General features: G+C 42.2%; 1 protein-coding gene and 1 long non-coding RNA gene across 2 annotated transcripts; one reads left to right on the top strand and one right to left on the bottom strand.

Annotated features, from left to right (window-relative positions):
• The first annotated feature begins 255 nt into the window (after positions 1 to 255).
• Positions 256 to 1,396, top strand: LOC122027466. The gene is made up of 3 exons (XR_006124419.1): positions 256 to 548; positions 636 to 977; positions 1,336 to 1,396. It is a non-coding gene; the product is annotated as an uncharacterized LOC122027466 (long non-coding RNA).
• Positions 1,397 to 13,052: 11,656 nt separating this feature from the next.
• Positions 13,053 to 13,496, bottom strand: LOC122028050 (chaperone protein dnaJ 20, chloroplastic-like). The gene has a single exon (XM_042587073.1). The coding sequence runs from the start codon at positions 13,494 to 13,496 to the stop codon at positions 13,053 to 13,055; it is 444 nt and encodes a 147-aa protein (XP_042443007.1).

Genomic DNA, 13,496 nt, shown 5'->3' with positions numbered 1-13,496 from the left:
CCCAAAGGGCGGTCTACAACAAGGCTGGGTTAGGATATCTGTGAGATCTCGGAAAATTTAAATAAATAGGGTTATTTCAGAAATAGCCTTATAGAATTTTTCCGGAATTTTTAGAAATTTTCTGGGAATTTTTCGGAGCTCGTACGACATGTTTTGAGGGGATTAATTCCGGTACAGATAAGACCTATTTGGGATACCCATTTAAGTGAGGAATTGTTTTAATTATAATTCCTTTTTCTTTTCTCTCCCAAAACGTCGACTACCCGAGCTCTCCTCTTTCCCCGATCTTTTCTTCTCCCCTTCCTCTGTTCTCTCTCGCGGACAGGCGACGGCGACGGGAGCAAGGCGACGGCGACGGGAGCAAGGCTCCAGCTCCGGCGATCCTTCTCCGCCGGCATCGAGGCCTATTGATCTCAGATCCGGCCGACACCCTTCCTCTCTGGGTCGGAGACACGGCGTCGCGTCTCCTCTAGCCGATAGCCGACGCCATTAGATCGAGCCAGATCCACTCGATCGCCGGCGTGGAGGAGGCAGTTAGGGCTCCGGTGGTAAGTAATCGATCCTATTTCTTTCGGTTCTCTCCGACTCACACTGTCGCCAATCCTTTCTTCTTTCCTCTCTTACCTTTGCCCTAGGTCACCGACGCACCTTCTCTTCTTGGCGGCTGAATTAGGTCACGGATCGGAGGGGATTAGTGAGTTGTGCTTGGGCTGTAGGGCAGAGATTACATGTGTTGATGCTTGATCAGTAGTCTTCCTGTTTGATTTCAATCTTGATCCGATCAATTGAGAGTACTGGAATTCAACATGCTGCTGTTCTGTGGAGGTGTTCTTGATTAAAGGAAGCATCGGACTACTGTGGATCAATGGATGAGGGTTGTGAGGTTCTGTGGATCCGAAGTTCTATTGCTGTGGGATTGTTTTGGTTCCAGCAGCATCTCTTTGGCTTCAGATCAAGAGTAGAGCTTGGGAATTAAGGTACGTGTAGGGATAGTGATACTTGTTGTATTAGATATGATTTAGTTGTATGTGTAGGGATTTTTATCCATGTTAGTTGTAGATTTTGTGTTGATTGGAATATCGTGATTAGATTTATTTGCTTAGAGTTAATCTAATGGAACGGATTAGGGTTAGGGTAATTAACCCTAGTCAACCGTTGGATTTATAATCTAATTGGTGATTAGGGATTAGGTAACTAACCTAATCGACCATTAGATTTAAATTGGTAAGTTGTGGTTATGCTGATTAGGGTTTTGCCCTAATTTGATTTTAGGGATTTTATTTGGCTATTCTTGGGATTTAGCTAAATAAAATATATATATGTTGTTTGACGCAGGACTTTGATTCGAGACAGGCGTCTCGACGTTGACTTCGGATTTGGGATTGTACCTTCTATTTGAGGCGGGTACCCTCTGACTTATCTTTTGATAATGTCTTATGATATGTGTAGCTTATATATATTTACTAGTGGTAGATAGTAGATTATTTCTTCCCTGGTCTTAGCTAGTTGATACCTATCACATGCTTCATCTGCTAGTTGCTTTACTTCAGGATTAGATATTTTATCTCTTGCCATGTGTATATATGTTCATAGCGATGCATATCTATAGTGCTTTACTCTACTGGATTAGTTGCTTTACATGTGTGATACATGCTCTTGGATTCATGATACTTACATCATTGTTATATGTGATGTCTTTGGATTTATGCTGTTTATATCATGGTTATATATATGCGTTTACCTTTTGGGCACACACTATATACGGAGGAGGCTATGTTCGTATGACATCGTAGCCGCACGCACCATATCGCATGATCGCACGGGCGATCGACGACCCATTATTGTTGAGCTCGTCGGCCGGACGGACCCGCACACAACGTGTTCACCGTGGGTAGTGGCACGACTCTGTGTAGGGTAGATCGCCGTAGGTGCTCAGACGCCTCGGGGTAGCGTGACAGAGCGTGGTAGACACCGGGTCCCTCCCCGTCATCACAGACGGAGACGAGAGCGTTCACGCTCCTCACTATGCTTGAGGCGGAGGATAGGTGTACTCGAGCAAAGATCCCGTCCACTGGCCACCATCGTGGGTAGTGACCAGAGTTGGTTGTCACAAATTTACCACCCTGGTCTCACCATTGTGTGAGACGAGCATGGCAAGAGGTGACTGTGATACGCCATTCATCATACGCATGTATCGCATTATTTATGATTGATGCATTTGGTGATCGCATACGATCGATACGCATGTTATATGCTTCTCGACTATTTTTATCATGTATGTTCACAACAACAGACAAGCCTCGCAGTGAGTATTATTTCAGTTATGCACTTCTTATATTCTCGCAGAGATTGTATTGCACCGCTATCATTGTTACCGCAGCTTTATTTAGTCTTGCGTACATATACTTAGAGATCGCATTATATGATCAGATGGTTAGAGAACCCATCACCGATCCTATGATTTAGAGGCACTTAGGTTTTTACCGTGGATATATATCACTTTATATGTCTATTGGTTTACCAAATTGAGTTCTTTGAACTCACCCGTTATTACTATTTTTTCAGGTTGAGGCCATTCCAGTCGCTAGCCCCTTTGTCATGAGGATTTTCTTTGTCGGATTTGTTCTGCCTTTGCATCTTAAATACTTGTATTGTGGACATTGAACATTCGGGTTTACTACTATTGTTTTCCGCTGCAGATATTTTCATTACTTCGTGGATTTGGTTTTCTTCGATGTAGTGGAGTAGGATGTGTACATATATTTTCGAGATTTTATATCGTCTTCCCTTATTAAACTGCGTGATCGATTATATGTTGAATTATGTGGAATGTTGATATAAACTGCGTGGCTTGTTCTTTTGTATTGTATTATTCCGGCCGTGTGTGGCCGAGGTATGGAGATATATGTATACTGAGCTTCATATTGTCCGCCGTACAGGGGAGATGCTGCCGAAATTTCCTTCGGACAGGGACTACCTGGGGGCGTGACAATATCAACCTAAGGAGTCTAGTTTCATTTCCCTAGTGTCTATAACCCAATTTCATAGATCACATGCTTCTAGGGTTCATGAGACTAGGAAGGGTGTGGCCAAGGCATGGGTTCCTAGGTCTTTCATTGTAGATGCATTAGATCCCAAGATTTGGGTACCTAAAACATCTATCTTTCGTGTCTTGTAGGCATTTGTCAAGGGGGAGCATCTATCAACTTGGTTTGTTGATAGTGGATGCTCCAAGCACATGACCGGGGACAAGTCACTCTTTACTACCCTTCAAAACAAGAATAGAGGTAATGTGTCCTTTGGTAATAATGGTAGCCTTAAGGTTATAGGAGTTGGAGATATTCATATATCCGAATGTCTCCAAATCAAAAATGTCCTTCTAGTCAAGGGGATGACCTTTAATCTCTTAAGTGTCAGCCAATTGTGTGATACGGGTTACACAATTGAGTTTCATTCAAGTCAATGTCTGGTCAAACACATTGACACACTTGACACGGTACTAGTAGACACAAGGGTAGATAACATTTATCAAGTATTTTTTAAAAGTGCTACTAATGCCTCTGCTAAGTGTTTCATGTTAAAAGAAGAAGAATCATGGTTGTGGCATAGGAGGTTGGCCCACGTAAACATGAAGAATATTCGAAAGCTGGCCAACAAAGGATTAGTGCGAGACTTACCAAGCATCAAGTACCAAAAGACAAAATTATGTGATGCATGTCAAAAGGGTAAGCAAACAAAAGCGTCTCATAAAGGTAAAAGCGTTGTAAGTACATCTACTGCTTTAGATTTATTGCATATGGATTTGTTTGATTGCAGTAATGTTATTTCATTGAATGGAAGTAGATGCTGCTTAGTGTTCATTGATGATTTTACTAGATATACATGGACTTTCTTTTTGAAAAATAAGGATCAAACCATAGATGTTTTTGTTTCTTTTTGTAGAAGAACTAAAAATGAAAAATCAACAACAATTAAAACAATTAGAAGTGATCATGGTGGAGAATTTCAAAACCATAGATTTTTAGAATTTTGTCAAGAAAAAGGATATAGGCATGAGTTCTCTACTCCAAGGACCCCACAACAAAATGGGGTTGTGGAGAGAAAGAATCGAGTCTTGCAAGAGGCTGCACGAAGCATGCTCAATGAGTGCTCACTACCGAGTTACTTATGGGTTGAAGTTGTAAATATAGCTTGCTATGTGCAAAACCGAGTCTTGATACATAGGTTTTTAGGAAAGACCCCCCATGAACTTTGGTTTGGAAAACCCCCTACAATTAAACATCTTAGGGTGTTTGGTTGTAAGGTGTTTATCTTGAACACCAAGGATCATCTTGGAAAGTTCACGGCTATGGCTGACGAAGGGATACTAGTCGGGTACTCTCTCATCAGCAAAGTCTATCGAGTCTACAACAATAGGACTAAATTGATTGAAGAGTCCTTGGATGTAGCATTTGAAGAAATTCCTAAATCAAATGATCAATCAGCGGATGTAGGAGAAATTCAATTTGAACTTAGAAATCTAAGTTTAAATGATCAAAACATAGGAAGAGTCGAAATTGACTCCGATGATGATGAGCAAAGGCAAGAGAGGGCTCAGTCTGATCCTCTACCTGATACTGAGCCCTTGCCTGTGTCTAGTGAGACCACTCATGAGGCACCACCAACACCAAGGCAATCTAGGATAGTCTCTAGTCATCCCCAAGACCAGATTGTGGGAGACATTCAACAAGGGGTTAGGACTAGATCATTCTTTAGAAATGAGTCTAATGAGGTCGCCTTGATCTCAGAAATTGAACCAAAATTAGTTGATGAGGCATTGCACGATCCTGATTGGATCATAGCTATGCAAGATGAGTTAGGTCAATTTGAAAGGAGCCAAGTGTGGGACTGAGTTCCTAGACCTAAGAAGACCACCATTATTGGAACCAAATGGGTCTTCAAAAATAAGTTAAACCAAAAGGGAGAAGTCGTAAGAAATAAGGCAAGACTTGTAGCCAAGGGCTATAGTCAAGTCGAAGGCCTCGATTATGATGAGACTTATGCTCCCGTGGCTCAATTAGAGTCCATTCGTTTAATGCTAGCTTTTGCTGCACATAGAGGCTTCAAGCTCTATCAAATGGACGTTAAATCGGCCTTCTTAAATGGTTTCATTAAAGAAGAAGTCTATGTTGAACAACCACCGGGGTTTATTAATACCGAAGCTCCAAACCACGTGTACAAGCTCAAGAAAGCTCTTTATGGGCTTAAACAAACACCTCGAGCATGGTACGAAAGGTTGTCAACTTACTTACTAGAAAAGGGTTTTGTAAGAGGTCAAATAGACCCAACACTATTTCTGCGTAGAGATGGTGAAAACATATTTGTAGCCCAGGTGTATGTCGATGACATAATTTGTGGCTCAAATAACAAGGGCTATTTGAATGAATTTATCACTCACATGGAAAGTGAGTTTGAGATGAGTCTGGTGGGAGAATTGACATTCTTCCTTGGAGTTGAAATCAAACAAACTCGAGATGGCATCTATGTCCATCAGACGAAATACACTCAAGAGATGCTCAAGAAATTCAAAATGAGTGACTCTAAGGAAGTATCCACTCCAATGGCGACAAACACTCGCATTGACAATGATGAGAATGGAAAACCAGTTGATCTAACGCAATATAGAAGCATGATCGGTAGTCTTCTATATCTCACAGCTAGTCGACCGGACATACTTTTGTTGGTCGCTAGATATCAAGTATGTGCCAAGGAATCTCATTTAATTGCAGTTAAGAAAATTCGAGATATCTTAAGGGCACAATTAGAGTAGGTCTCTGGTACCCTCGTCTGAATCTTTTGATTTGATAGGTTATACCGACTCGATTATGCTGGGCAAATTGGATCGGAAAAGCACTAGTGGGGTTGCCAATTTTAGGTTCATCATTGGTTAGTTGGTCAAGTCGGAAGCAACATTGCGTTGCTCTCTCCACAACCGAGGCTGAATACATTGCCATGGGAGAGAGTGTATCACAATTGTTGTGGATGATCCACACCTTAGAAGATTATGGGCTTTCATATAAGGGAGTGCAAGTGTTGTGTGATAACATCAGCACAATAAACCTAACAAAAAATCCAGTCCATCATTCAAGGACCAAACATATTGAAGTGCGTCATCACTTCATTAGAGATCACGTAGCTAGGGGAGACATTGCACTCACATATGTTGAGTCAAAGTAAAACCTAGCCGATATTTTGACCAAACCTCTTCCAGAAAATGAATTTAGTCATTTGAGGAGAGAATTGAGAATGTGTTTGGCTCAATAGGTCATTAGGACCACATCATGATCAATAAGGACAATTAAAACGATAAGAAAAAAAAGGGAAATTAATTTGGGCAACTTGGGAACATCTCACACAAATTATAAGGTTTAACAAATTATTTTTGTTTGCTAAATGGGGTGAGATGCTAGGATCAGCCGAATTATTCAAAATGTATCATGCATCCCTTGAATAATTAGGTTGAAGAGACATAAATTGAGTATGGGGAAGACCATTACATAATTCATGTGTATTTGGTTCCTAGATCTTACTCATATATTCCAACCAAGGAAACTTGGTTGGACCTTTACCTAGAAATTATGTAACTTTGGTTGATGGACTGTTTGATATCTTTGATCGATACTTTTCATGATTTTGATTGAAACTAGGACAAGTCCTTCAAATAATGATAGCAATTTGGTTATATTTTGACAAACTTGAAACTGAACATAACAAGGTCGAAAATTTCAGTTTTCAAGCCTTGAGTTGTTTGTTTTTCCAAATGTCTGAAACTTTCGGGATATAAACAATTTCAGACCATAATCTTTAGGAAATAGTTATGCTTGTAGATTCTTCAGGTTCTAGGTACTGAATTTGGGAGTTTTACTGGAGAAACTTCTACGAATTATCGAACACCTCTACGAATTTCAGTTACTGAAATTACTGGAGAAACTTCAGTATCAGACACTGATCGGTCTACAGCTCGATCAGGAGAAGGTGGATCGGTTTGTAGACCGATCCAAAAATCTCTCCAGACCCTCTGTTTGTAATCTGATCGGTCCAGGGACCGATCAGGTTCGTTTTGTACGCCAGGAAGAGTTCCCTGATCGGTCCGGGGACCGATCAGGTCAGTCTGGTACGCAGAGAGGGCTACTGATCATTTTCTGATCGGTCTACAGGCCGATCAGGAGGTTCCCTGATCGGTCCAGAGATCGATCAGGAGGTTCCCTGATCGGACTGGTGATCGATTAGGAAGTTTCTGATATCTCCTGATCGGACAGCCGTCCGATCATTTCAACACCTGGACCCTAGCCGATCTCTCTTAAATCTTCCCGATCCTTTCTCTTCTCCTTTCACGCTGAAGCCCTAGCCGACACTTTCTTACACCTCAACTCTTCTCTTCTCTTTGCACGCCGAAGCCCTAGCCAAAGCCCTAGCCAAAAGATACTTCAATGGCACCAAGGTAACTCCATACTTCCCTAGAACTACTCACCTTGGCATTTCAGTTTCATTTCTCACCATATCTGTGCATTTTGTTTTGGCTTTCGGTTGTTGGTGGCTCCGGTGCTCACTTATTTGCCCATTGTATCACATTGTTAAACCTTAGGAAGAAACAAGTGGGTGAAAGAACCTCTAAGTCGTCCGAGAAGTCTAAATCTAAGGCTCCCTCCCGACCTCAACCATCTGTTTCTGGGAGATTTCCAAATCATCACTTTGAGCAAGCCTTTAAACAAAGAACCTTCAAATTGCTCCCTTGTAGGTCTGTGGATCGAAAATTCATGGACGAATTTTGTCCATCTGTGTCAGAAATCATTGCCTATTACAAACTTGATTCACTTGTCTACTTAGAACGAGATATTAATTATGACTTAGTATCTGAGTTTTATAACAATCTTCATCAAACTAATGATGTAAGTTATAAAACAAAAGTTGCTAAGCAGACTTTTGATTTTAGTTTCTCAGCCTTCTTTGATTATCTAGCTTGCCGTAGGTATTCAGGAAATGTCTTTTCCATATATCCTGACTTACCAGACCCCTTATCTTCACCATTTGATGTCTCATCTGACTCCATTTATGAGTATTTCTTCGGACATCCTAGACCGGGTGGGCTAGATGAATTAGATGTTGATTTTCCTACTTTTGCAGCCTTGAGATTATTTGCCCCAGATTACATTTTTTTTAAGATTGTCACAAACTGCCTTCTGCCAATCACATCTAAACCCTTGTCTGAGATCCGACCATATCATTGCCTGATGCTTTATGGATTGCGTCGGCGTCTCGACTTTGACATCATGTCTAGCATCTATTCTTCGATCATCTCCTATAGTGAGCCAAACAACTTCACTGTTTATATGCCTTATGGGTATATAAGTACAGATTGGCTCGAGACCCTTCATATTGATGTCTCCAAGGGTAGAATAGTCAAGATGGTCAGGCAGGACTGCAGACTTGGGAAACGGACATTTTCCAAGTCTGGCATCATAGGACAGAATGGGGAGGTTCGGTGGAAGGATGGGAGAGCACTAGGTGAGTTACCACGGGCACCTCCACGACAGTTGCGCTCCCGCTGCCGCCTCCTCCCGCCGCCGCCGACGATGGAGAGGCGATCCGATCCGCTACCGGCGATCGCCAAGTCGGAGAGTCGCATTGATCAAGACGATGAGTCGCTGGTTCCGAGCTCCACGGCCGCTGCTTTGATCGACCGCCACGATGATCTACGCAAATCAGCATGGCGACACATCGCGATTATGGGATGGATGGCTGATACCCACCTCCGTAGTATTTCCGGCTATCCATCCTCGAGCATGCCACCTCGTGGACTCCACCGGTGATGATGTTGATGCTCCTCATGATGAGGAGGTTGATTGATACACATTGTTCTATGCTGTCATTTTGATTATCTATGTTTTGGATGTTGTTTGTTGGATACTTATGTCTGACCTGGATACTTGCTGATGTCATATATTTATGCTGCTCATTTTCTTGTTTTTTTTTATGTTTCACTTCCTATTGGCTATTAATATGCTGTTCATATGCCATGTCTTGTATGTCTCTTATTTCTTTATCACTGTCTTATAATACACTTAGAGGGCATTCTAGGTGGATTAAGAAAAAGACAGTATGGGTTAAGGGGGAGTTCTTTAACGTTTTCTTACCTAATTCGCACCTTTTCGGTGTTTGATAAAGGGGGAGAAGAAAACTAAGTTTAGAGATAAATGAAAGTTTGGCTTTAGGGGGAGGATCTTGATTCCCCTATCCTTACATGGTGTTGTATCTGTCTTAGAGGGAGGATCTTGATTCCCCTAAAATTAGGGAAATATGAACATTTCTAATCTAAACTTAAATCGTGTTGTCAAACAACAAAAAGGGGGAGATTGTTAATACAGTCTGACCTGGCTGTTGTTTTGATGTTGACACTGCTTTAAGTTTGTATCAGATATTAATTAAACTCAGACTGATTAATGATCAAGGTTGATCATGTGGAGAGGAAAAGTCCAAGTATGAATACTTGGCATGCGAAGTCGGAGAGGGCTCGGTAGCTCGTTCTCCGGACTAGGTCAGAGAGGGCCTGTAGCTCGCTCTCCGGACCCACGAAGCCCGGAGAGGGCTCGGCACTGCTCTCCGCACTAGGTCGAGAGGGCTCGGTAGCTCGGTTCTTGGCACGTGAAGTCGGAGAGGCTCGGTAGCTCGTTCTCCGGACTAGGTCGAGAGGGCTCGATAGCTCGTTCTCCGGCCAGAAGACGTTAGGGTTTAGGGGACCGATCAGCGTAGGGCATGATCGGCCTGCTGACCGATCCAGATAATATTGGCTGGATCGGTCCGCCGATCGATCCAATGAATGGAATTCTGATCGGTCTCGTGACCGATCGAACCACAAGAATTCAGGTTATCCGATCGGTCCGTGACCGATCGCAGAAGCGGCGTGATTCGTAACAACAGGATCAATAGGGGATCGGCCGTGGACCGATCCACTATAGGCCGATCGGTCCATGGCCGATCAACATCATCCGCATCGATCGGATGTGTCCTGATCGGTCCAGAGGGTTATGGATCGGTCTGTTGACCGATCCACAATGATGTCATTTGTCTTCTGCGTTTCTCTGCGATTTATGATTCATCTGATCTAACCATCTGCTGTAAGCTTTTTGAGTTACAGGTTGCAGGTGTCGTGCCAATGCTTAAATTCAAATTAAGCTCCATCAGAAGAATAAGACCAAGTGCTCTTTCTGCTGTGTTTCGCTGCAAATGGTGCAATTGGAGCGTCAACGTTCACTGGTTGTGATCAGTTGGCAACAGCTTGACTCTTGCTTATTGGTTCGAGCTCAGAGACACCAGTGAAGACCATGGATGGTATTGGTGTGAGTTCAGAGAACCAGATGAGGAGGAAGAGTGATTGGCGACGCCTGAGTTGGTCGCAGTGATTCGATACAGGTGACAGTGATTCGGCTCTGGCTGAAGACAGTGAGAAAGCAGAGCAATAAGAAGAAGGAAGAAGAGAGGTTTGCTAGAGGATTCGGAAAAACTCTCTGTCGATCAAGCAAGAGTGCTGTGTTTTTGAGCTCTTGGCTGAGGAACTTCTTCTGTCTTTGCGCTTTGCTTTCATCGTGGCTGTAAGTTTATTGTTCATTCCTTTTAGCCACTAAACTCTGTAAGTCTTGTGCTTCATTTCAAATCTTTCCTGAGACTTTGTGGAGAGGTTACTCCACCGAGAAGGAGAAATACTTAGCCGGAATCTGTCCGGGGTGTGATCTACCGAAAGATCAAGGGATCGTCCACCTTACGGATACGCCGAGGAGTAGGGGCAAGTTATCCCCGAACCTCGTACATCCTTGTTGTGTTAGTGGTGGGTTGTTTCTTTTCCTTGCATCAGTTTTCCTTTTGCTTATTTCCGCTGTGCTAACAAACTTTTGTGAGGAGATTAATTGAGTTTTTAGAGGAGGCTATTCACACCCCCTTCTCTAGCCATCCGAAGGTCCTAACATCTAACACACCTGAAGTTTATGGACTTGGTTGATCATAGTCTTAGAGTCAACCATCTTGTAGTCTAAGAATCAACCCATGATGAACTTCTTAGCCCCCGCATCTCCTGTCTTGTATTTCTTACCTAGGCACTCCCATGGCTCTTTAGTCGTTCTCTTTGTTATGTACACAATATACAATGAGTCAACAAAAAAGTTGAGGATGTAGTTTTGGCATATGAACTCAGAATGAGGTAATGCCTCTAGTATACTGATGATTTAGATATCAGTAGCATTCTCAGCGTACTTGGGAGGTTCCTCGGCTATGAACCAAACCAAATTCAACATTGATAGATAGAAGAGCATCTTTTGTTACCATCGTTTGAAGTTTAACCCAGAATACTTCTCTGGCTTTTTCCCGTGATTGATTGGAATATTTCCAATCGGGGCGATTCCACCTCAACACTCTTCATGGTCATCTCAACAGAAATGAGTTTGTTTTAAGATTGTTGGACAATCTTCCATAATGAAAATTGTTTATCGGAGATTGCAGGAATAGTTGTTGAATCAAAATCTACTTCAAAAATCAACTTCATACCTGTTGAGATGAACCTGAGATGATAATCTTATGCTACTAAGCAAGGAAGGAAGAGCTATTTGAGATGACTGAGCTAGTTGGAAAACTGGGCTACCTTGTATTTGTGATTGTCAACTGTCGATTGTCAAGTCAGTCAATTGTCGAGTGACTGAGTTGGTTGAGTTGCCAACTCACTGAGTGTCGAGTCAACTGACTACCAATTCACTAAGTTGGCCGAGCTACTGAGTCACTTGAGTATCGAGTTGGCCAAGTACTGAGTTAGTCAATTGCCGAGTTAGCCAACTATCGAGTGATTGAGTTGGCCAAGCTGTCGAGCCACCCGAGTGTCGAGTTGGCTCAGTGTCAAGTTGCTGACTATCAAGTCAGATTGGCGAGGTTGGATGAAAGAGTTGCCGAGGCTTGTGTGATGCAATTTCCTTAAAACAAATTCGTCCTTCTTAATTATACTTCAAAGTTATGATGGTTACGTTGTCTATTTCCCAGGATACTATGACAGAAATATGTACATAACTAAGTACTGATTGTTCGTGGTGAACTTAAAAAATATCTGAATTACTGTCATGGATAAACTACTGAGCGAAAATGCATGATGGAGAGCAGAATCGAGAAAAGGAAAGTGGAGGAAAATCTTTACTTACTTTTTTCGGTTTCTTTTTGTTCTTGGTCACAACCTCCTTATATTAGAGTTTAGACTTTTGTAGCATTCAAATGGATGAATTAATGTCATTTACTGTCATTAAGTTCTCCGATTGAAAATGTCCAGAGATATGAATTCTGTTACCTTTGAGCAACTAACAAAAATATTCATATGACAAAATACAAATTAATTAATCTGGATAACTTTTGTTGATGTGCATAAGTCGTGTTCACATGCGAATCATTTTTGGATCAGTATAATTTAGGTCCTAAATTTGCAATCCCTACAAGCTCATGTGTATGAGAGAATCTTTTTTCATGTATTTATTCCTAATTACAATGCTTTGTATTAATAAATTAGATATACTTAGAACTCCTAACATGACATTAAAATCTCCTTTAAGTGGAACCTTTTACGTGTCACCTTTTTCCATTCACGTATATCTAACAGAACTTACTTAGATCCCCAGGTTCACTGGAACGAGCTCTGACTAACGAGGGAGGTCAATACTACTTAGCCTACATGGCATGGTTGGTGCAGTTGAACTTAAAAAAAAAAAATCTGGTGGATTAAGCATCTTCTATATTTACAAAAAAACATCAACGACGTCTCTCAAAATTTTAACCGTACAAAGGCTCACCATATTGATGTCTGCAATCCACTTGCAAGATGTAGTCCCATAATTACAAAACAAAAATTTTCATGTTTATAGGATATATAAAACTGAAAGTTACTGAAAATCATATCTTAGTTATTATATATAGCTCTTAGCTTATGCATTGAGCTGTAAATTATTAAAAATCATTCAAAAACAAAAACGTTTTTTGTTTTTTTTTTAATTTCAGAATTTTTCACAAGCACCCATCTCCTTCTTCTTCGCTCGTCTCCTCGACCTCCCCTTCAGTTCCTGAACCTGCTCCATCCACACCTCCCTCGGAAACAGCACTCTCCTCTTCTCTTGCTCCCTATCCGCCGCAAGATCCATCAGCCCCAACTGGTGGTCGTACTTCTCCCGCAGCACGGGGTTGGACAGCACGTCGTACGCCTTCTTGATCTCAATGAACAGTCTCGTCGCCTCCTCCTTCCCCGTCAGCGGGCACACGTCCGGGTGGTGGCGCCGCGCCATACTCCGGTAGGCTCTCTTGACCGCCTCGACCCCGTCAACGTTCTCCGGCTCGAGCGCCAGCACTTGGTACAAGTTCTTGCTCGCTCTGCAAGCTGCTGGCGACCTTGCATTCATACTCGGTGTCATCAGATTGCCATAAAGCAGAGCGCCAGTGGCCAT

The sequence above is a fragment of the Zingiber officinale genome, chromosome 10A, assembly GCF_018446385.1.
Source record: "Zingiber officinale cultivar Zhangliang chromosome 10A, Zo_v1.1, whole genome shotgun sequence".
In the NCBI taxonomy this organism is placed as follows: Eukaryota; Viridiplantae; Streptophyta; class Magnoliopsida; order Zingiberales; family Zingiberaceae; genus Zingiber; species Zingiber officinale.
This window is presented reverse-complemented; position numbering and strand designations above follow the sequence as displayed.